At 38.3% G+C, this 24,980-nt stretch overlaps 1 protein-coding gene across 5 annotated transcripts in view; it reads right to left on the bottom strand.

Moving 5' to 3' along the window:
* The window catches only part of Upf2 (UPF2 regulator of nonsense mediated mRNA decay), a 695,457-nt gene that overhangs the window by 124,632 nt on the left and 545,845 nt on the right, over nt 1–24,980 (bottom strand). For 4 of the 5 annotated variants that reach the window (XR_016547840.1, XM_090387842.1, XM_090387844.1 and 1 more), the window contains exon 36: nt 24,455–24,533. Coding sequence is in view for 3 of the 5 variants with exons in the window: in XM_090387842.1 (XP_090243968.1) it covers nt 24,455–24,533 (79 nt within the window). In the remaining 2 variants the exon portion in view is untranslated. The remainder of the gene's footprint in view (nt 1–24,454; nt 24,534–24,980) is intronic. The other variant, XR_016547841.1, reaches the window with a different exon arrangement.

Raw genomic sequence — 24,980 nt, 5'->3', positions numbered from 1 at the left:
CACACTTCACTCTAAAGTTCCAATGTCCATAAAAAAAGAAGGCAGAATTATATTCCACTTCAGTTTTCAAACCTGATGATTGCACTTTGATGAATTATCATGCCAAAGCAAATAAAAATGTCATAATCTTGAGTACACTTCATACAAGTGTTGCAATAAGCAATGGTACAAAGAAACCTGACACACTATTATTTTAAAATGAAACAAAGCATGGGGTTGATGTTTTAGACTAAATGGCTAAAAAATACTCAACAAAAGCAGGTTCACATCTTTTATAATATATTAGATCTTCCAGTAATCAATACTTGATTTATAAACAAGTGAAGGAAAGTTATGAAGAGAAGAGATTTTATATTGAATCTAGTTGAAGGACTCAGAAAAAAAAAAATATATATATATAGTCACAGAAACCAGCAACTCAAATCAGTAACAATAGTGGCCACGTCAAATCTCTCAAAAGGCATCAATGCCAAATTAGGTGATGCAAGACAAACAAAACTACAGAAATGTGCATGGTGTGTAAAATGTATGGATGTGCAAAGTGTACAAGAACTGTTGAAAAAACTGTCATTTGTTTAAATTGTGCAAATTAATTTTTAAACTTCCATTTATTTCCTAATTTGTGTTCAAATTTTTGCTATCAAAAATATTATTTTTATATGTATTACTACTATAAGCATAACACTATGTACTGTTGCCAGTTACTTTATATCAATGCTTATGCAAGTTACATCAAGTTTATATGGGAAATTAATGTTTGGTTAGCATATGTTAACTGGGCATTGGGTTTAGTTCTAAGTGTTTATAAGTGTAATTAGAATGATTCAATTTTTGTAGTGGATAAATATATTTGTTAGGTGCATTCATAAATACAAACATATGTATCCATATAATATCGGTGTAGATACACCATAGATAACTCTTAAGAAACTACGATGGTAGTTAGTGTGGGAGGCATTATTTGCTCTGTATCTCATATTGTGCTCTTCCTTCACAATGAGTTGCCATGATATTGCACTGCCTTGAATAAGTAATGCTTCACTAACAGAGAAGACTATTGTTACTTATTCTCAGTGAGTACCACCACCCAGACGGCACCGTTTCAAAGCTATTGGCCTATCATCGGTGCGTGGGCAGGTACCCTGGCATTGCACACACGACAACCCAGTTATGAAGACAATCACACAATATGAGAGATGCCAAAAGGTTTATATGATAATATTTATAAATAACTAAATGCACAAGGCATAATACTTTAAGAGTTTAATATCTATATAATATCGGTGTACATACACCATAGATAACTCTTAAGAAACTACGATGGTAGTTAGTGTGGGAGGCATTATTTGCTCTGTATCTCATATTGTGCTCTTCCTTCATACCTCTTAACTCTTAAAGTATTGTGCCTTATGCATTTAGTTATTTATAAATATTATGAGAGATGCCAAAAGGCATCTCTCATATTGTGTGATTGTCTTCATAACTGGGTTGTCGTGTGTGCAATGCCAGGGTACCTGTCCACGCACCGATGATAGGCCAATAGCTTTGAAATGGTGCCATCTGGGTGGTGGTACTCACTGAGAATAAGTAACAATAGTCTTCTCTGTTAGTGAAGTATTACTTATTCAAGGTAGTGCAATACCATGGCAACTTGTTGTGAAGGAAGAGCACAATACGAGATACAGAGCAAATAATGCCTCCCACACTAACTAGCATCGTAGTTTCTTAAGAGTTATCTATGGTGTATCCACATCGATATTACATAGATATTTAACTTTTAAAGTATTATGCCTTGTGCATTTAGTTATTTATAAACATATGTATGCATGCTTACATTTGTACATATGCATATATATGCCCTCTTCACTATGTCCATCTGTCTGCATATAACAACTCAACTTCTGGTAGATGGATTTTCATGAAAATTTATATTTGGGCCTTTTAAAAATATATTTGTCTAGCCATTCCAAATTTCATTAAAATCTGACAAATAGAAATCTAACAATTATTCCTTTTTTCCATACAATTAGTATTTAAAAAAAGAAATTCATAGATTAAATAGTTTTAATGCATTACATTAGCTTTAGACAGTCTGTGCATACTTCATATATATACGATTATGTACGACTTGTGAATGTGGTGTAATTGAAGAGATAATATATACAGAGAGAGAGAGAGAGAGAGAGAGAGAGAGAGAGAGAGAGAGAGAGAGAGACTTAAAGGAAAAGAATATACTGGAAGAGAAGAGAAGAGAGTAATAAATATTATACAGCTACAATTAAACTGAATGGGTAAGTTTAAACAATTTAAAACAATAGTTTTATTAGGTGTTCTACAGTTATAATCTTAGTAATTAATTGTTAAGGAGATAGCCACTATGATAGCCACTTGGGTACCCACTTTGAACAGGATCCTAGATGTTATTACATATCAAGAAGAAGAAGAATGCACGGATCCAAAACAGATAGACATCAGAGTGAAAAATGCTAGTTACTTGGGCTCGCCTGTTGAACCCTCTTTTACCTTTGAGGAGATTGATATTGCTATCCAGTCTATGCGTTCGGGCAAATGTCCTGGGCTTGATGGCATTGAAGTGGAAGTGCTCAAGCGCGTATGGAAAACGGTTCCTGTAGTTATTGCAACATTATTCAACTCGTGTCTTAATCAAGGTATTTTCCCTGCAATTTGGAAAGTTGCTAACTTAAAAATTCTTCTCAAAAATCCAAAGAAGCCAGAATCTGATCCACTGTCATATAGACCTATTGCCTTGCTCCCAGTTATGGGCAAGGCTCTTGAAAAAGTTATTGCAAGTCGACTTCTGACTACTTATGTTATGAAAGGACTCTCTTCGCCTGTACAGTTCGGTTTTACAAAGGGTAGAGGAACCGAAGATGCCATTGCTTCTCTTTTAGAAATACAGTGGGAAACCACGACTAAATATCTGCTCGGTCTCTTTGTGGACTTCAAAGGGGCCTTTGACACTCTTTGGTGGCAAAGTGCCCTGGAGAGGTTCCGGGAGGCCGAAGTGTCTTCCTATATACCGGTTGCTGATGAGCTACTTTTCGCACCGCTCGCTAGTTATTAAGAGTGGTTCCATTCAAGTGTCAAGAAAAGTTACCAGAGGATGTCCACAGGGGGTCTATTCTTGGGCCCCTGTGCTGGAACTTAGTGTTCGACTCCTGGTTAAATAAACATTTTGATGCAACAACCATGATCTCATATGCAGACGATCATGCTCCAAGGAAACTCCAGGAAGTCTCTTGAAGATGCTGCCAACCGGGTGCTGCAAGAGCTGTCTGTGTGGTCTGACGAGCATAAACTCCAGATATCTACAAGCAAAACGTCCCAGATGTTGCTTAAAGGCAGGTTAGACAGAGGCCGTCCCCCTCAAATAAAATATAAAGGACAAGCTATTAAATACAGTTCAACCACAAAATACTTGGGAATTATTCTGGATGATGGTTTGAGTTTTATACCCCATGCAAAATACATTAAAGAAAAATGCAAGTCATTATTATCTAGATTGAGACAAGTAACACGACAAGAGTGGGGCCTTAAAGGTCACTCACTGAGATTGTATTATAACTGTATATTCCTGCCCATTATCACATATGGTGCTGGCGCCTGGGGTTATAGGGCAACCAAGTGTGCCATTGTCAAACAGCTATTGCAAGCACAGCGTGCTGCCCTTCTTATGTTATCCAGAGCTTGTAGGACAATTTCTACTGCAGCTTTACAGCTCCTGACAGGAAGGATGCCAATACAATATGAGGTCCAGTATAGATATTTGAGATACCACCTGAAAAAGGCACATCCTATTTCTCTTGATAAAGTGGAACTTGACCTGAATGTTCCAATAACAACAGAAAAGGAAAGATTGTGCACTATTTATGTAAATAAGTGGCAGGCTGACTGGTCTGTATCGGAGACAGGAAAGGTGACAAGAGAGTATTTGCTGAATGTAAGGGAATTCAGGAAAAGGGAACTATTGTGGTTTGCTCCTGGACTATATGGAACATACCTTTTGTCCGGTCATGGCAGCCTTAATAGCAAGCTGTATAAACTTGGACTGTCTCCTTCCCCTCTTTGTCTCTGTGGAGGTGAAGAGGATGCAGATCACATCCTTTTGGAGTGTCACTATTATACCGACTTACGGAATGAACTACAACTCATTACTGGTTCTTATGACAGGGAGAATAAGCCTTCTCCGATCCAATCACAAGATGCATTTGAAGCTTTTAACTTATTTGCAACATGAGCATTTAAACGACGAGAGGAAACGAGAGCTGCTGCCCTGAGATAGCCTGAACCCGGATCAAGAGAAAGATTTGAACAACGACTGAAATTATCTCTGAAGACTTGAACAAGGACTGCATTATTTCTGAAGACTTGATCAAAGACTGATATTATTTCTGAAGACTTTCAGACTTTCACAAGAACTGCTAACCAGAAAGAATTCATAAATATAAAGTATTTCAATATTTCAAAGAAGCTTCAACTGCTACTTCCTGCATTTTGTCTCACGAACTTGAGGTGATACATCGTGATGGAAACTAAATCATTATTGATTGGAATGACGAACCTACTGTGTTAGAAATCGTAAATAGTGTTTATAGTATGTAGTTTGACTCTAGTGCTTCAGCTGTGCCATGCCATTGAATACCTATCTAACAATGAAATTAAGCGATTGCTGCAACTACCGAACCTTCTTCTGGTCCATTGTAGAGTTCTGATATGCCTTTGTTCTAACAGGATTTCCTATCAAACGATGGGAGTGCCAAAGAAATCTTCAACGCTGAAAGAGCTACCCTTGAAGCTGAAGGATCTATTGAGGATGCGCCTCGACATCTCCTAATCCTGTTCACAGGATAGGAATTGCTAATCCTAAATTAGGATAGGATTACACCGCGACATGTGGTTTCTACAAAGGCTGAAAATTGCCTCCACCTGTTTTTTTTTTTCCCTCTCTCTCACTTTTATCTTTTCTCAATTTCTCTTAACTTCCTTTTATTACGGCGGGTCCCTTCTCTGACCCCCCGCTGCACTTCTTTCCTTCCGCACCACCCTAACTTTTCCAGCTATTTTTATTTATTTATTTTATTTTACTATTATTATTATTATTATTTTATTTTACTATTATTATTATTATTTTATTTATTTATTATTTTATTTTATTTATTTATTTATTTTTTCTCCTAACTTTGCCTATCCTGGAACTTTGTTTCGGTATAGACTAGCATGAAGGTAGAAGATCCTGGCCGCCTCCACGTGGCGGGGATGGGGGGGGGGGAAGCTGTGACCAGGTGTTGCTGCTTCCCACTTGCTAAGAGCCAGGTACCGGCCGACTACATAACAACAGAACACACTACATACAAATGGCCGGTTCTGGCGTGAGCCTCAAAACAAGAAGTAGTAGCGGCTAATGGGGGAAACCCTGGGGTCCGCCACAACAACACATGAATATCCCCTGAATATCCCCTGTTAAGGAGATAGCTGTATTTACTTTTCACATCTATTAATCAAAGAAAAGAAAAGAAAAAAAATTTAACCCACCTGAAATGTAATGCACTTGTCTACATTAACTTGTCAATTTATATTTTTACACAATTCATTATTTTTTTAAGTTAAACATTCAATTTACAAGTTTAAGTACAGAAATAAGCAGCAGTGTAAAAACATGCATGAACGGTGTTCACAAGACATGCATGTTTTTACACTGCTGCTCCTACCCACCTCCGTAGCCAGGTGGATAGGAGCAGCAGTGCGTAGGACACGCTTCTTGATTAGACCGGAGTTCAAGCCCGTGACCACCAAATACGGAGGATGCGGAAAGGTCAGGGAATGACCACCGCATATCTCCGGAGCAATATGGCCTTAGTTGCTAATGCTCCTAAAAACCAAATAACAACAAGTACAGAAATTATAATGGAATAATCAAATTGTAATGGAGAATTTCATATTTTTATATTACTTAATGCATTTAACGTTCTAGGCTATTTTTTAACCTTTGTCATGTGATATTCATATTTCTGATTTCCTCTGATATATCTTGGTATTTTAATTACTTTTAACTTGGCAGCGGCAGTTCCCTGAACTGTAACAAAAGTGTTCATGCTACGCCTGGCAAGTATTAAATTTTCATTCTTCTTTTTATTGATGAGCAAAGTTTTTTTTCCTCCCCTTTCTCATATTGCTTGCAAAATACCAATGCCTGACCTTTTACTAACTGATTGCATTAAATTGTTATATGTAATTTTATTAGTTAAAAAATTTTTTTTTAATGACAAATTTGAAAATGCTGTCCTCTTACATATGTCATTTTCAATGAAACAAAACCTTTATTAATTCTGCCTTAAATTAAAACATACATAAAAATATAAAATATAAACATTAAAGTGTTAGTCCTTTCTATTTTATACTTTATAAAAATGTTATCGGTGTGAAGATTCCTCTTGCGTTGAAGTGTGAACACTGTTAGGATGAGAACATTTTAAAATTTTAATGAAATTTAATGGTGCATTACACTATATAACAAAAATCTTTTATGTTTATATGTATTTTGCGTTGTGTGCGGAATCCAATGGCGTCTGGTTTTTCTATAGTAACAATATTTTTGCACATATTGAAGAAGGTTTTATGTTTCTGCAATATTTATACATATCCCCTCCACTTTCTAGTTTCATTATTGAAGCAGCACCAATAAAAAAAATAAAAAAAAAAGAAGGTGCAAGTTAACTCCTGACTCATTCTGCTATTTTTGTGGATACTGTATAGGACCAAAGCAGGTGAAGCATAATATCATGGGCACCTCCGTAGCCAGGTGGGCAGGAGCAGCAGTGCGTAGCACACGCTTCTTGATTAGACTGGGGTTCGAGCCCGTGACCACCAAATACGGAAGATGTGGAAAGGTCACAGAATGACCACTGCACATCCCTGGAGCAATATGGCCTTAGTTGCTAATGCTCCTAAAACCAAATAACAGACAAACAACAAAACAAACAGCATAACATCATTGGTGGTACCGAGTTGTGCAGTGAATATTTAGTCTATTTTTCAATGCCTATGAATGATAAGTCAAGTTGTGGTTACCTCATTTCTGCTGTGGTAATTGCAGGTCAACATTAGAAGGTTGGTTTTGGCATAGTTGTACATGTAAGCCTTTTGCTGTAACACCTCAAATATGGAAAGATCCTACAAACTATCATAATGGCTGCTACTACTTCTTTGTGGTGGATATACCAAAGTTTAAAAAGTCTGCACATCAAAAAGCTGTACAGTATCATACCACATCATCCTCTACTGTTCTGTGGCCATACAATGAAGGCCTGATCCAAATATTTCTCACGAGAAGTCTTCAAATGATTTGAAGATCAATCTGGTGAACATAATTAAGATCATATCCCAGAAGCCTGTTCATCAAGTAAACTGCCACATTTCTCTAATTAGCAAGAAATGGAAGACTTAGTGAGGGACTTGGGTCTAACAAAATTCAAAGCAGAGTTCCTGACATCTTGTTTCAAAGAGCAGAATCTGGATCCCAACTGCAAGACATGCATGTTTTTACACTGTTGCAGAATCTCCATGCTACTGTTTTTATTTGACTAGTCTTCATAAAGAAATTGGTATTGGTCACAATCCAAAGTAGTGGCTTCTTTTTGTAGACAATTTGATTTTCCAGACATTTTCTTTTTCCTTTTCACAAGTATCGTATGACAAAGAAGATCAAGTATGACTGATATAAATGGGATGACTGCAGGGCACTTGATAAGTGTTTTTATCAAGTTTATTTGCTTTCTCTGCTTCTGGGATAGCAGTGTAGCAGATAAACATTACAGAAGAGCATGGCCTGCCAGAAATGCAGCCTGGTGCACACATATAGTAAACAATTCCTTTGTTCTAAGAAACAAAGTTTTGCTTCCATCGCTCCACACCAAGCTGGAATAGGTCAAACAATTTCTCAAAGAATTAAATACACAAGGTGATGCCTTCAAGCATATACTATCTATATTTCTAAACCTGTCTAATACAAAAGTAAATGGTGACATATTTATTGGTCCACAGTTAAGTAGATGTTGGCTTCGCAAGAATTGAAAGACAAAACGACTGATGATTTTGTTGTTTGGTTTTCGGTGTGTCAGCAAATTGGTCATATTATACCGATGTATTATCTTTGTAGAAGCATGTTCATGGGCTGATTTGCATGGTGTGCAGGCTGAAAAATTTGGAATAACTCGTGAGAGGGTATCCTACTCCCTCTGCCTGAGATCAGCTAAATAGTCTCAAATGAAGGGAACTTTAGAAATTCCACCAGTCATAGATGGGAGTTGAAGCCAGATCTCTCTCCAAAGGCGCCTCCATAGCCAGGTGGCAGAAGCAGCAGTGCATAGCACACGCTTCTTGATTAGACCGGGGTTCGAGCCCATGCCCACCAAATATGGAGGATGCGGAAAGGTCAGGGAATGACCACAGCATATCCCCGGAGCAATATGGATTAGTTGCGAATGCTCCTAAAAACCAAATAACAACAAACCCTCTCTCCAAATGAGTGACAAGTGGAGAAACACTATACTGTTGGGAGGACAAATGACTGGTGCTAAGCAAAATGTCTTTGTTTCACCTTGCAGTGAATGGCTTTCTTGACTGAGTGAAAATTATAAAGAACTAGATGACAAGTTGATTGAAAATTATGGAAAAATGGGATGCAGAATTTCAATTAAGCTCCATTACTTTCACTCTCACCTGGATATTTTTCAGATCAAATATGAGTGAGATTAGTAAAGAGTATGAGAAGATATTCTACCAGGACATACAGTTAATGGAGAAGAGTATTAAGAAAGTTGGATTGAAACTATTATGGATAGCTGTACCTAGTTCTCAGTTTGGGATGATCATACTGATGACAAAAGCTCCTTGAAATTGTAAGACATTCTCTCAGATATGCTAGACAAGCTGCACTTGCTACCTGGTATTCGGGTGACATTCAAAACAAGTGGACCCAATTTCGGCGAAGTCCGGACGGTCTGTGGCAGTCAAATCCTCTGCTTGTACCTTCACAATGGTGGGACTGTTAGTAATCCTGAGTATAACCTCCATGCGCAAGCACTGTGGGTGACTACCCAGGTGTGAACCAATGTAAGCAGGAGTCGAGGTGTGGTAACCACACCACATGGAGGAATGCTGCCCCTCTGTGTTACCAGGCAATACTAGGTGGTAGATGACGCTCATCAACCAGTGCAATACCACCACTTTGCTTATTGGAGGCTTGAAGTGGTAAACCCATTTTTAGTATCCAGAGCTAAGTTCCGGTCAACCCTTCCCCATCTCTTCCATCATGCAGTATGACTGATGACTTTTGAGGTTAGGATGAACATCAAAGCGAGATCCAATCTTCCGTACATTTCGAGGGTACAGCTCTAAAACGGTGTTCAAAGGCTGGCCGCTAGTTAGTACACCGGACACAACCTATTGCCAACTCTTTAGGAGGCTTCTGGATCAGCTAGAGTATAATCTTGATACCTCTACTCTGCCAGATAGTGACTGGAGGGAGTCTGAGTAGTGTGTAGGGAGTCTGAGGCCACGTTATGTCAAGGATCTGGGTATATTCTTACCATGTATATGCCATATCCAAAAATTTTCATTACTTCCTACAGCATGTCCGCCCCCACTTTTTCTTACCGTTGAATACACCATGAATTTTCAAACTAATAGAGTAAGGTTATCTGTGAAAGATCTAAACCTCTCAAACACTTAGTTCATTTCACAAATACACGTGGTCTCAATTCTAATCTCAACGATGTCCATTTCCACTTGTAGTCTGCCAAACCCCATGTACATTTTCTGACAGAATCTCAGTTATTGGTTGAATCTACTACTGCTCTTTTCATTTCCCCAAATTATTTGCTGTACAATTCCTTTCGCCTCAAAGATGGTACTTGTGCATATGTCCATTCCAATATTCCCTGTCAGAGACTTGGTAATTTGGATGTTTGTTATTTGGTTTTTAGGAGCATTAGCAACTAAGGCCACATTGCTCCGAGAGGTTTGAGCCCGTGACCTCCATATTTGGTGGTCACGGGCTCAAACCTTTGTCTAATCAAGAAGTATGTGCTAAGCATTGCTGCTCTTGCCCACCTGGCTACGGACACACCTGGTAATTTGGAATCTCTTCTCTTCGATTTTCTCTGGCTTAAAATCTCTCTTAGTCATTGTGTCAGATTCATCTGTTGTCTCTACCATTCTCTCAAATCCACTAATCACTTGGAGCTCTTTGACTTCCTCTCCTTGCAACTTGACTTTCTCCAGTCCAACTTTCCTAACAGTGAGGTAATTTTCCTTGGTGACTTTAATGTTCCCAACTCCAGCTGGCTTCTGTTTTCTAGTCACACTGACCCAGCTGGTCGAGATGCTGAGGCTTTTGTAATTACTAATTACCTTCCACAGATTGTTCATTTACCTACAAGGATATTGGACAATCCTCACGATACAGCCAACATGCTTGATCTTTTTCTCACAAACAACCCTTCTAAGTACACGGTCGAAGTGAGTGTTCCTTTAGGCACTTCAGTTCAGAACTTGGTGATTGTCTCTTGTTGTTGTTGTATGTTTTACGGCGCAACGGCAGCTATAGGCCATTATGCGCCAAGCAATGGTAGGAGGCAAAAGGCTTTATTAAAAGTGAGATATGTGCACTATGTGAAGATTCAAGCATTATATTCTGTCATAGCATTTTATCCTTTTTAGGAAAGTGAAAACTGCATTAATATCAGATCTGTCGCCTAATATTTGTTCCAAAGTAGGTGTGGTTTGGGCTGCATAGTTTGATAAGAAGGTGGTCTGCCGTACTCCATTATAGAGAGGGCAGTCAACAATGATGTGCTGGACTGTGATTTGAGCATGGCAGTTCGGATAAGAAGGCGGGTCTGAGGAAGAGAGAAGATAAAGGTGAGTAAGGTGTGTACAGGCAGGCCTCGCTTAACGCGAGTTCGATTAACACGGTTTTCAGTTACCGCGATTGGAAAAAATGATACCACTTTTTACTTTACGCGATTCAAATTTCCAGTTAACACGATCTTTTATTTCTGATAGTTGAAAAAGATTCGAATCGCGCACTAAATGTCTGACTGCAAATAAACAAGCGTTTGTTCGCTTCCCGCCTCAGTGTGTTCCATCAACTAAGTAGACGTGTTACTTGTTTGTCTCCACCTAATAAAGTCACGTGCAGACGTATTTAAAAATTCTAATTTTCTACCCCTGTTAATTAGGGATAAAAGAAAGAGTGAAAAACAACGTGATTGTAATAAAAAAAAACGAAAAGTTATTACTTTAGCTGATAAACTTGAAGTTATTAAAAAACATGAACGTGGTGCAAACCATGCGAAAATCGTAAGAGATCTAGGATACAGTGAATCTACCGTACGAACTATCTTGAGCCGTAAGAACGAATATAAAGAGAAAGGTAAAGTTTCATCATCTTCTTTTGTCTTACAAAATACCAGAAACAGAACTCTAATAATGATTGAAATGGAAAGTCTTTTATCAATTTGGATAGAAGATTGCAATCAAAAAAGAATTCCATTATCTAAGGACAATATTGAGAGCAAAGCTATTAACCTTTTTACTAAGCTCAAAGAAACAAAATACCAAGGGGAGACCGAAATGTTTGTTGCTAGTTCAGGGTGGTTTGGACGTTTCAAAAATCGAGCACGACTGCATAATGTTAAAGTAACAGGGGAAGCTGCTAGTGCTGATGAAGATACTGCAGCCAAATTTCCTGCAGAATTGCAAAAAATCATTCAGGATGTTGAATACGACGATCGGCAAATATTTAATGTAGACGAAACGGGCGTATTTTGGAAACGGATGCCAACTAAAACTTATTTGGCTGCAAATGAAGCATCACAACCTGGGTATAAAGTCTCAAAAGATCGACTAACACTTTTATTAGGAGGTAACGCTGAAGGTGATTTTAAATTGAAACCCATGCTTGTGTACCGTGCACAAAATCCTAGGGCTTTAAAAGGATACAGCCATCGCACTCTTCCAGTCATTTTTCGTTCAAATAAAAAAGCATGGATGACCAAAACCCTATTTGAAGACTGGTTTACGTCTTATTTCTGTCCAACAGTTGAAGCCTATTGCAAGAAAAATAATCTTACTTTTAAAGCTCTGTTGCTTTTAGATAATGCACCTGGACATCCTTCTGCACTTGGTGACTTAAATGAAAATGTGAAAGTTGTTTTTTTACCGGCGAATACGACTTCGTTATTGCAACCCATGGACCAGGGGACGATTGCAACTTTCAAGGCTTACTATCTCCGCAGAACCTTTGCACAGGCACTTGAAGCTATAACAGGAGGTAATGCAATTTCTGTACCAGAATTTTGGAAAAAATATAACATACGATTGGCCATTGAAAACATTCATGCAGCATGGGAAGAAGTGACAGCCAGCAATATGAGAGCAGTTTGGAAGCATCTTTTACCCCGCGCAAACGATTTTACTTGCTTCAAAGATGCAGTTCAAAAAGTTATTGAAGACATAACTAATATTGGTAATGAACTTGGTTTCAAAGGCTTGGATGCGGCTAACGTTCGAGAATCACTGAATTCGCATTTAGAACAGCTAAGTGACAATGATCTCCTTCAAATAGAGCAACAGCGTGCGCACGAAGAAGCTGAAGAAAAAGAGTGTGAGCCAGATGAAAATGTTACCTCAAAGGAGATAATGGTAAAAGAACTAGGCGAAATCTTTCGTATCGCAGAGAACCTTAAACAAAAGGTAATGGATGTTGATCCTAACATCGAAAGAAGCATGTTATTTCGCCAGGGCCTAGAGAAGCTTGTTGTCGGCTATCGGAAATTGTATGATGAAAAAACTAAAGCCAAAACTGTTCAAACGACTGTGTTCAAATATTTCTGTAGCAAATAGTTAGTTTCTCCATTATATATTTTGAACAATAAACATTTAATTCTATAATTTTTATTATCTTTTACATGGCATGTAGTTAAAAAGTTATTTAAAAGGTATTATTTAAAAGTTATTTAAAATTCTTTATGGACATTCCAGAAGGTCAAGTACCAATTATAATTTTTCCTATTGGTTATGATATTCGATTAACGCGTTTCCGTTTTGCGCAATGCGCTCGCGGGACGAATTAATCGCGTTAATCGAGGCCCGCCTGTATGTCCTATTCGTAATCTTGCAAGTGTGACTTCTTCCTTTCGGTTCGAGCGGAAACTAGATGGCCAAGACTGGAGTTTCGGTTTAATCCGAAGGAGTTTGTTGCCTTCTTGGTTTTGCCAGATGGTTTGCCAGTGAATCATACTTCGCTTTGTTATAAGACTTTTATAATCGGTGAAAGGAATTTTGAAAAAGTCATGAATTGGTTGCACAGAAGATTTGGCTGCATGGTCAGCACTCTCATTGCCAGGTATGCCAACATGGCTAGCGACCCAACAAAATTTTATTACTTTTGTGTTCTTAGCTAGATGAGCCAGCAAGTTTTGAATATTACCAAGTAGGCAGTTATGATGCTTTCTTGGTTGCTGTAAAGCGAGAAGGGCACTCAGAGAGTCCATAAAAATAATACTATGGGAAAACTGCTTCAACTTTATAGTTTCTAGCGCCATCTGAATGGCATGAAGTTCAGCAGTAAAGATACTGCATTCTAAAGGTAACTGATTAGAGATTGTTGATGACGGAAGAACAACAGCAACACGGACGTGGTGATCAGTTTTGGAACCGTCTGTGTATATCATGATATAAGATTCATATTTCTCAAGTAGAGATTTATGAAGCTGGTTTACATTCTGTGAAGAAAGAGTACTTTTCCCCCATTCTTGAAGGGACAGATCACAGGTGGCAGGGCAAAATGCCCATGGAGGAGTCGTGAAACTAGTGGTGGCTATTTTAGAAAGGTCAAGCTGCCAACTATCAAGTAGTGAGCAAAGATGTATGCCAGCGGGTCGATTTATTGATGGATAAACGGCATACAAGTTCTCCCAATCTGGTGTAAATAGACGTTTCCACGATGGATGCTGGGGTTGGCTTTTTATTTTGACGGCATAATTTAGCAGTAAAATTTGTCTTCGTAGAGAGAGTGGGGGATCGTGAGCTTCAGCGTACAGGCTCTGCACAGGAGATGTGCGGTAGGCTCCAAGAGCAATGCAAAGGCCACTATGGTGAATAGGGTCCAAAGCCCTCAAAATGCTAGGTCTAGCAGAGTTGTAAACTGGTGACGCATAGTCTAACCTTGATCTAACAATAGCATGATATAAATGAAGGAGTGTTTGACGGTCAGCACCCCATGTCGTAGCAGATAATACTCTCAAAATGTTTAGTTTCTTGAAACAGGTGGTTCTAAGTTCTTTAATATGGTCAAGAAAGGTCAATTTTTTATCTAAAGTTAATCCAAGGAAATGAATGGTAGGCACAACAGGTATATCATGGTTCCCCAGCTTTAGAAGTGGGTCAGGGTGGAGATTACGTCTTCTACAGAAATGAAATGCAACAGTTTTTTCAGGTGATATGCGGAACCCGTTATCTGTGGCCCACGTTGTAATCTTATTAAGAGCTCCTTGCAATTGTCTCTCAATCATTCTCATGTTCTGTGAGTGACAAGATATACTGACATCATCTGCATATAAGGTAGTAAATACAGTGGCTGGAATGACCTTGGTAATTGAGTTGATTTTTATAATGAATAGAGTGGCACTTAAAACTGAGCCCTGTGGAACACCTTCTTCTTGGATGAATTTTCGGGAAAGAGTGGATTGAATACGGACCTGGAAGGATCGCTGCTTCAAAAAGTTCTGTATAAATCTTGGCATATTACCCCTGAAGCCTAATGCATGTAGATCACGGAGAATTCCGTATCGCCAAGCTGTGTCAAAAGCTTTCCCAACGTCTAAATAAACTGTAGTCAAATGTTCCTTCCTTAAGAAGGCATTGCGAATCTGGTTTTCCATTTGTATCAATAGGTCTAAAGTTGATCTACCTGTATGAAATCCACACTGTGATGAATTGATGAGGTTGTATTTGCTCAGCACCCAGGTGAGTCGAGAGTTTACCATTTTTTCCATTATTTTTCCCATACAGCTGGTGAGGGCGATAGGTTGATAGTGACGCAGGTTGACTGGATCCTTGCCAGGTTTTAATAATGCTATGACATACGAGTGTCGCCAGTTATCAGGGAAAGTATTTTCTGTGAAAACCCGATTATATAGCTGGAGTAAGACACAAAGCGACTTTTCGCTCAGCTCTTTCAACATGACATAGTGTATTCCATCAGGTCCAGCAGCACTGTGTTTCGCGCTCTTAAGAGCAAGCCGTAGTTCAATTATGGTAAAGGGACAGTTGTACATTTGATATTGGTCTGTGTTAAAATTTAGGGTCTGCTTTTCAGCAAGGGACTTTAATTTCTGAAAGTTTGGCGAGTATGAGGATACAGCAGAGGTTTCAGCAAAGGATTCTCCGAGAGTGTTGGCTATGTCTTGAGGTAGTGAAACATCATTGCCGTTTATATTCAGTATTGATAGATGCGAAGGAGGATATTTATTATACATTTTTCTAATATTTTTCCAGATGGTTTGTGTTTTAGTGGACCGCGTAATAGTTGAGGCAAAACGTTTCCATGACTCTCTTTTACTTGCACGCTGAATGCGTCTAGCATTGGCTCTGGCTTTCTTAAAGTGTACTAGATTAGCAGCGGTAGGGTTTTTGCGAAATTTATTCCAGGCTTTATTTTTCTCTCGTTTAGCTTGATTACATTCATTGTTCCACCAGGGTTTTGGTCTTATTCTATGATCTGTGGACACTCTTGGTATTGCTGCTTCTGTGGCCAGCAATATTTGATTTGTTACATAATTAACCGCATTATTTATTGACATATTTGAAACAGCTGTTTTTTGCAGGATGGCTAGTTGCCTATATTTTACTCAATCAGCTTTGGTAAAGTTCCATTTGGCAGTTTGATTATGACAAGGTGGTGAATTTGATTCTACACAGCAGACGATTGGATAATGGTCACTACCCAGTAGGCTGTCATGAACAGACAATCAAACAGCGGAAAAAGGACTGGTGAGCACATGGAGAGATCAATTGCTGAGCTCGACCCAGAAGGTAGATGAAAATAAGTGGGTAAACCAGTATTCAGTAGTGTCAGATTAAATTTATCTAAAAGCTTTTCTAGTATTTTTCCTCGTTTATCGTGTATTCTATCACCCCATAGAGGATTATGAGCGTTAAAATCTCCCATGATGCAAAAGGGAGGAGGGAGCTGAGATATAACAGTTTCAAGATCAGTGGAAGAAATGTCTTGGTTAGGGGGAAGATATAAGGAGACAATGGTAAAAGAAAAACGAAAGGATATTCGAGCAGCTACTGCTTCTAGATTTGTTTTTAACATTAATGGTCTGGAAGGGATATTGGAGTTGACTACAAGTGCAACCCCTCCATGCGCCGAATTGCTTAAATGAGAAACTCGATCTTTTCTGTAGATAACATGATGTTTAAGTGAGGTAGCAACAGAAGCTGTTAAGTTAGTCTCTTGGAGGCAGAAGGTAACTGGGTTATACTGGAGAAGGAGATCCCAAATGTCATCAAGGTTGGTGCGATACCCTCTACAATTCCATTGAAGAAAACTGGGCATTATTTGGGTGAGGAGTGGTCCTCGGTTTCTGTCCGAGGTACTGTTGGCTTATGGTGTCCAGATTTTCTTTTTGGGAAGTACGGTCTTCCTGTTTCCATCTCTTCTTCTGGGAAGAGATCGAGAACGGGATCTTCGCGGTCAGTGTTTCCTTCCATTTCAATCGAATCAGTTTTAGTAATATCAACACTTTTTGAGTACATTGGGTTATTGGTAGAATGCGGAACAGTGATTGGTGTGTTAACAGCCTTGTTTGATTTATATGGTTTACCAGAAAGGGGCACAGCTTCCAATATTGACCGAGCCCAATCTGACATTGATCTGTCTGGGGGAAACGTTACCTCAGTTTGAGTAACAGTCGTTATTTTTCTTTGCAGAGTACTGGTTACCGCAGTTGGCTTTTGTATGACTTCAGCGAAGCTAGGTCGAGTGTTAAATTGAGCCTGTACAGATTTTTTAGCTTCTTGATACGAGATGTTTTTTTCGGCTTTGACCCGTTGAATGTTTTTTTCCTTTTTCCAAAGGGGACAATCTCTGGAATAGGTAGTATGTGGACCACTACAATTTGAGCATTTGTGCTGCTCTGCTTTGCAGTCTGAGTGATTGTGCTCGCGTGAACCACAATTGGCACAAGTGGCTGAACCTCTACACACGTTTTGAGAATGCCCAAATTTTTGACATTTAAAACAGCGTGTAGGGTTAGGAATATACAATTTTATTTGACAATTCAGATATCCTGCTTTGATGGATGCTGGAGGTTTGGGACTGTCAAATGTTAGTATTATATTCCGAGTTGGAACTAGAGCATTGTCTCGTTTTGTGTATATGCGCTTTACATGCACAATTCCCTGGTCTTGCAATTCATTTTTCAACTCTTCTTCTGAGAGATTTATGAGATCCCACTCAGCTATCACACCCCTGGAGGTGTTTAGAGTAGCATGAGGGGAGACAATAATTGATAATCCTCCAAAGGATGTTAGTTTTTGGAGCCGTTGTGATTGCCGTTCATCTGAGACCTCAACGAGCAAGTCGCCCGATCTTAGACGCTTAGTTGTTTTCGGAGATCCTATTAGATTTTCTAGATATTTCTGTATTTTAAAAGGCGAGAGACTACCAAGAGACTGTTCTTGCGTCGAATGCAATACAAGGTGCATTGGATGCCTTCTTTGTACACTGTCAGTTTTTTGACGTTTAGCACTGCATGAGGTAGAGTCTTCTATCTCATGAGCAGCCATATTAGGATCCCTGTGTCCTGTAGGAGAAATCATTTTGCTCCTTTTAGCCCTGGAAAGATAGCTTTTCTTTCCGGGTTACCGGCCCCGCCACGGGGAGGCAGGAGCAGTGCCACAAGGGTAACCAAGCGGCTGAGTTAGTTTGGTTAGTAAGATTAACAAGAAACAGAAAGGTGAATTTCCTTCCTGGAACTCTGCCTACTTTTTGTAGTGCAAAAATTTCTCAATACAAATAAATAAGAAAATTGTGTTTAAAACCTAAAGAAAACTATTTGCTTAGCACACACAATATATAGATTGCTTGGAAATCGCTTGGCTACACTAATAATCGCTTGGCACCCGGGGCCGATTGTCTCTTCTCCAATGGAGCCTTTATCTCATGGCTATTCCCAACCTCGTATTGTTAGGCATTACAAGAATGGGATGACCTGCGAGATTTCTTTTCTTCTTTTCCTTGGTCAGATTACTGTTTAAAAACTCCTGATGTCAACGTTTGCTTAGATCGTGTCAGTGAAATTATTCTTGTAGGAATGGAATCCTTTATTCCACAATCCACTTTAAAATCTCGTTCTTTATCTAAACCTTGGTTTTCCAATAAATGTGCTAAGGCTGTTCAAGAGAAGAACATTGCATATCGTAATTGGCTTGTTTCTAATTCTTTGGTTTCATTTCCTGCCTACACCAAAGCTCGCAACAATTGTAAAGCAGTTATTAATCAGTCTAAACTAGAGTTTGAACAGGCTAAGAGTAGAAAACTTGCTTCTTGTCCTAATGGTAGCCAGGCATTTTGGTTTCTTGCCAAAGCTATTGGCTGCAACTTTTGCCCATCTCTGCTCCCACCTCTGTCCAAACCAGATGGTTCTGTTGTCACTTCAGCCAAGGATAAAGCTGACCTGCTAGCATCCCATTTTTCTTCCAACTCATGTATTAATGATCTTGGTAAAACACCTCCCACCATTCCCAACACGCTCCATTCAATGCCAGAAGGATTTTGACGAATCTTGATGCTAAGAAAGCTCCAGGTCCCGATGGTATTTCTCCATTTGTTCTCAAAACCTGTGCTCCTTAACTTACTCCTGTTCTTTGCCACCTTTTTTCACTTTCTTATTCCAAAGGTGTTTTTCCTTTTGCTCGGAAATTTGCTCATATCCATAAAAAGGGTGACAAATCCCTCCCATCCAGTTATCATTCCATTGCAATTACTTCTACTCTTTCTAAAGTAATGGAGAAATCAATTAACCGCCAACTCTTAAACTACCAAGAATCAACCAATTCTGATCAACGATCGCCAGCATTGATTCCGTCAGTGTTGATCCACTGGTGATATTTTGGCTTATGTTACCCATTTATGGACAAATTCAATGGAAAAGTTTGGTGAAACACAAGCAGTTGCTCTCGACATCTCAAAGGCTTTCGATCGTGTTTGGCATAAAGGTCTTCTAAATAAACTTCCATCTTATGGTTTGCCAACTGTTTTTTTTAATTGGTTATCCAGTTTTCTCTCTGATCGCTCACTGAGGATGATGGCAGATGGTTCTCTGTCTTCTAACTTCTCCACTAATGCTGATGTCCCCCAAGGTTCAGTTCTTTCCCCCACTCTTTTCCTCTTGTATATTAATGACCTTCCTTTGACTGGAAATCCTATCCATAGTTTTGCTGATGACAGCACATTGCATTCCACTTTCCATTTTGAGAAACCTTGTTCTGCTCAATCAGCTTCAACTTCTCTAATATCTGCTACCAATTCCTTAATTGCCGATCTACAGGTAATTTTCCAGTGCGGCAAAGACAACTTAGTTGATTTAAATCCTTCTAAAACTCAGTGTTGTCTTATATCTCGGAAAAAGGATTCTTCTGCTCCTATTCTTACCTTTGGTGACACTCAGATTTCTAGGCAAGTTGATATATCTCTTTTGGGGATTACCCTGACTTCTAATCTCTCTTGGCACAAGTACATGTGCCAAGAGAGATTAGAGTTGTTTTCTGCAGCAGCACGTTCGAGAGGAAACCAGAGATGGTAATACTCTTGATCTGGTTATCAGCAGTGATCATTCATGTATTAAGAATTTGCAGATAAAGGAACCACTAGGTGGCAGTGATCACAGTGTACTGATGTGGGATTTACTTAAAGATATAATTACCATCAGGGGTAAAGGAAAGGGTTTTTGCTTTTGTAAAGGTGAGTACAGTGGTCTCAGACAGTTTTTAAATTCTGTACAGTGGGATCAACTGATGATGTTACCAACAGTAAATTCTAAGTGGAAGCATTCAAGGAATTAATCTTGGAAGCTACAAAAAATTTCATACTTATTAAGAAATATTGTTCAAGGTTTAGGCCTAAATGGTTATCAAATGAACTAATGAGACTTGTGACAGAGAAGAAAAATGCATGGGATGCATATAAATTATAAAGTGACTCAGAAGCCTATGGCAGATATAATAGGCAGATAAGCCTATGGCCTATGGCTAGTCTGTAATCAGGTCACAAAGGAGGTTAGACAGGTGAAGGCAGATTACGAGAAATCTTTGGCAATAGATGCTATCCTTGAAAAACAGCAAGGATTTCTTTACTCATATAAACTCTAAAAGGATGGGGATTAATCTGATTGGTCCACTTGATATCGATGGTTCGACTGTTGATGATCCTGCTCAGATAGTAAACAAACTGAATGAGTATTTTGCATCTACATTCACACATGAGGAGTTATTAAGGTTTGAAAATGGCAGAAGGTTATCAAATTGTAGCAGGGTGCTTAATGATTTTGTAATAACTGAGAGCAAAGTGGAGGGGAAATTGTTGAAGTTAAACACAAGAAAGGCACCTGGGGTGGATGGGATCTATCCAGTTATATTAAAGGAAGCAGCAAAGGAAGTAAGCAAACCCTTAGTCATAATTATGAGAGCATCCTTGGACTCAGGGGACTCATTTGCACATCCCCACAGACTGGAGATGTGCAAATGTATCCCGAATTCACAAAGGTGGATCGAAGAGATACACGAGTAATTACAGACCAGTTAGTTTAACTTCTGTTCCGGGTACAATAATGGAGGCACTGGTTAAAGATGCATTACAGGATTATCTAGACAAGACTGCAGCAATAATTCAGACACAGCATGGGTTTGTTAAGGGAAAGTCTTGTCTGACAAATTTGATAGGATATTATGATGTGGTTACAAAGGAACTGGATGCAAAAAATAATTTTGATATCATATATTTGGATTTCAGGAAAGCTTTTGACACTGTTGTGCATGGAAGACTACTGTACAAATTGGAGCAGAATGGTATTAAGGGTAAGTTGCTACAATGGATAAAAGAATGGTTGAGTGGGAGAAGACAGAGGATGGTAATTAATGGGGGCTGCTCTTCGTGGACTAATGTTATTAGTGGAGTCTCACAGGGTTCGGTGTTGGGTCCTCTGTTGTTTTGTATATTTATCAATGATATTGATGAAGGTATATCAGGCTTAGTTTTCGAAGTTTGCAGATGATACAAAGGTTGGCAGGGTTGTTAATGACAGAAATGGCAGTGTACTACTGCAACAGGATCTAGATAATTTGGGCAGATGGGTTAAGAAGTGGCAATTGAAATTTAACCTTGACAAATGCAAAGTATTGCATATGGGTAGAAGTAACCTCAAAGAAACATACCAACTGTGTGTTACTACACATACGGTGGTAGAAAATGAAAAAGACCTGAGAGTAATTGTGCAGTCAGATATGAAGTTTTCTGAACAAGGCAGACAGGCTGCCAGGGCAGGTCATGGGGGTTTTGTCAATGATATATAGGAATTTTGCTAGCAGGGAAAAGGAGGTGATTGTCCCTCTGTATAAGGCAATGGTCAGGCTACGCCTTGAGTACTGCATACAGGTCTGGAGGCCTCATTTTAGGAAGGATGTAGATTTGCTTGAGCATATACAGAGAAGGGCAACAAGATTGGTGAGTGGAATGAAGGGATCCTCTTACCAAGAGAGGCTTAAGTTCTGCAAATTGCAGTGGCTGGAGACTAGTCACCTGCGCGGTGATCTGTTTGAGGTGTATAAGGCCTTGAAAGTGTTGAATTCTGATGGTATCCTTCCACTTGTTCAGATTACGAACCTAAGGGGGTATAAATTCAAATTAAGAAAAGACAGATGTAGAATAGATGTGTGGAAATTTGCCTTTAACCAGCGGGTGGTTAATTGCTGGAACAAGCTTCCATCTGTCGTTGTGGAAGTTGATAGGTTAAATAAATTTAAAGAGGAACTGGACAGGCATTTGGAGGGAATGGTGTGATTTTTTTTTTTTTTAGCTGATGCTGCATAAGCTCATACACTTGCTTTCTTGCATCACATGCTACTACTACTACTACATTACAAATATTGCTTCCTCTGCATCTAAAAAACTTGGTTTTCTCTTTCGCTCTCAGCATTGCTTTTCTTCCATACAGCTGTTCACTCTGTACAAATCGCAAATCTGCCCTACATGGAATATTGTTCCCACATCTGGGGCAGTGCCCCCAAAACCTCTCCCAGGCTTCTAGATTCCATTCAGAAGAGGGCAGTTAGGTTAATTAATGACTCCTCTCTAACAGAGTCTCTCCACTCGCTGTCTCATAGACGTACTGTTTCTGCTGGTCTTTTCTATAGATACTTCCATGGGCACTGTTCTTCTGAATTGGCTTCTATAATTCCCACTCTCTCTTTCAAAACAGTGTGAACACATGCCGCCACGAGCCAACATCCATTTACTGTCCAACTTCAAACTCACAGAACCAACTTTTCATCTTCCTCGTTTATTTATTCAACTGCCGTTTTCTGGAACAACCTTCCTTCGTACATATTTCCTGAAAATTACAATCTACAGAAATTCAAGTCTAATGTCAACAAAAATTATCTTTCGTGTTCTCAACCTCCAACGCAAGTATGGTACTAAGTACTATAGGTTCTAATACCTCTCGTGTTTGGGGTTTTCATATATTAAAAAAAAAAAAAAAAAAAAACATTCAAATTTATAATTTTAAAGAAAAATTTCTGATTAACCCAAGGAATCTTTCTTATTTGTGATTTTTTTAAAATTTGTTGTTTACTCATTGCAAAAGTTAAAACTCAATGATTTGTATGGCTATTAGCCCTTTAGGTACTGAGTGACTTTTAAAGCTACTAACTCAGTGGCCTGAGTTGTTGGTTGAAAGTATAATGACGGAAGAGCAGAGAGTGGCTTCAGAAAAGGCAAACTGATCACAGATCTAATTTTTGCTCTGAGACAAATAATGGAAAAACATTATGAGGATGGAAGGGAATTTGTGCATGGCTTTTTTGGATATTGAATAAAGTAGTCTTTCCTGAAAATGTAAGAAAATGCTGCAAAAATAATATTTTTTAAATGATATGTTAGTAGAACATATTTTATCAACTTAAGAAATGTTTTACTGCTGTTATAGCACACAAGAATATCAGAATAGTTTAAAACAAAGTACAGTCAAAAGTTTGTTGCAATGCAGTAAAATCTAAAGTATGGATTGATGCACAATCCCACATTATATTTGGAATACATACATCTTGTATCTTTATTTGTCATCTTTTCTTTTGTCCTCTTTTAGTGTATGTACAAACATGACAGTACCTCAGCGCATATAGCTCTCTTGCACTAGTACTGGGCACAGTAGTAGAAGGAAAATGGTATTCAGTTAGTCTTGGAGGGTGGTTTACTTGAAATGCTTCTGCCAGTTCTTCCTTTTCTGAAAGTTATTGTATTACAAATAACTGAAATTTTGCAGCAGGAATTTTTTTTTACTGGGTGTGCTCTTGGTAAAGACCACGGGCAGTCAATAAGCATATGTCTACAAAATGTAAAATCTTTTTTTGTATTACCACTTTACAGTTTTGTGCATATATTCTACTGAACTTGGCATCATATCAGATATGTCCACGGGGCCCATGTTTGTTTGTTTTTTTTTTTTTTAAATGCATTTACACATTTTAGCTTTATTATTTTTTCTTTAATTTTCTTGTGAACTTTGCCAGTGTCAACCATCTTGTTTGCCTGAAGTGTTGTCAGCATCCTAACTTCTTTTCTAACCATCCAATACAGTGCCATCATAATATTTGTGTAGAATAACTGTGTTGCACCTTTTGGAAATTTTTTCTTCAAACTGAATGGTGGTATTCTCTTTCTTTTATGATAGATAGTACCACAAGAACTGGTTTTCTTTTCATGCAATTCCTTAGAAAGTGGATTTGTACCAGTTATTGTACACCAGCAGTGGACTTCAATATCAGTGTTTTCAACATTTATTACAGTGTTATTTGCACCATGGTTATTAATGTAAGCTTAGCAGAGGCAATTAAATTTTAAATTGTTTAGTTTTTTTTTTTTTTTTTTTTTGTTACAAAATTTTTAAGTAATTTCATAACAAAAAACACAATATTATTGAGCTCAGTTATTAACATGCATGTAGTTAGTACATGCAATTAAATTTCAAATATTTTAGTGTTTCAAGTTATGATTACTAATTTGTATGTATATTACTAGTAAAAACCATGTAAAAAAAGGAAATTTTTGTGCATGATTACATAAATGGTATTTCATTATACCTACCAGCTTTCTTCTGACCACCTTTGATATTCATGGGAATAACAATATCCAGTTGTGGTTTGACTGCATCTTGGCTTCTGTGCTATCAAAAATACATAATTAGGGTAAAATATCTAGAATAAAACACTGTCATATGCTTATATATAACTATCAATGTGAATCAGTGTATGAGCTAACTTCTCTGTGTGAATATTTTAAAGTAAATTTTGTCATACTTTGAGATGGCTCCAATGATTTAATGGCATTTACAACACAGAGTCTAGGAAAATAGTACACTTTGTCATACCACATTAATATGAACGTGCAATGTACACATTCATTATACAACAACTTTGTACCGAGTGATTATAAAATAAGTTTCCCTATTCAGGAGATCCTAGTCAAAACAGTTAGAGTTAGCACTGTGAAAATTGGTGGGTATGTCATTTAGGGTATGGGGAAGCAATTTGTAGAAAAAAAAAAAAAATTAGTTCAAATTTTGGACAGGAGGGGAAAAATTGGTACTGTAAACATGAGATGGAATACTTAA

This window comes from Mastigoproctus giganteus, chromosome 13 (genome assembly GCF_048544385.1).
Source record: "Mastigoproctus giganteus isolate SK-2022 chromosome 13, ASM4854438v1, whole genome shotgun sequence".
NCBI classification, from domain to species: Eukaryota; Metazoa; Arthropoda; class Arachnida; order Uropygi; family Thelyphonidae; genus Mastigoproctus; species Mastigoproctus giganteus.
This window is presented reverse-complemented; position numbering and strand designations above follow the sequence as displayed.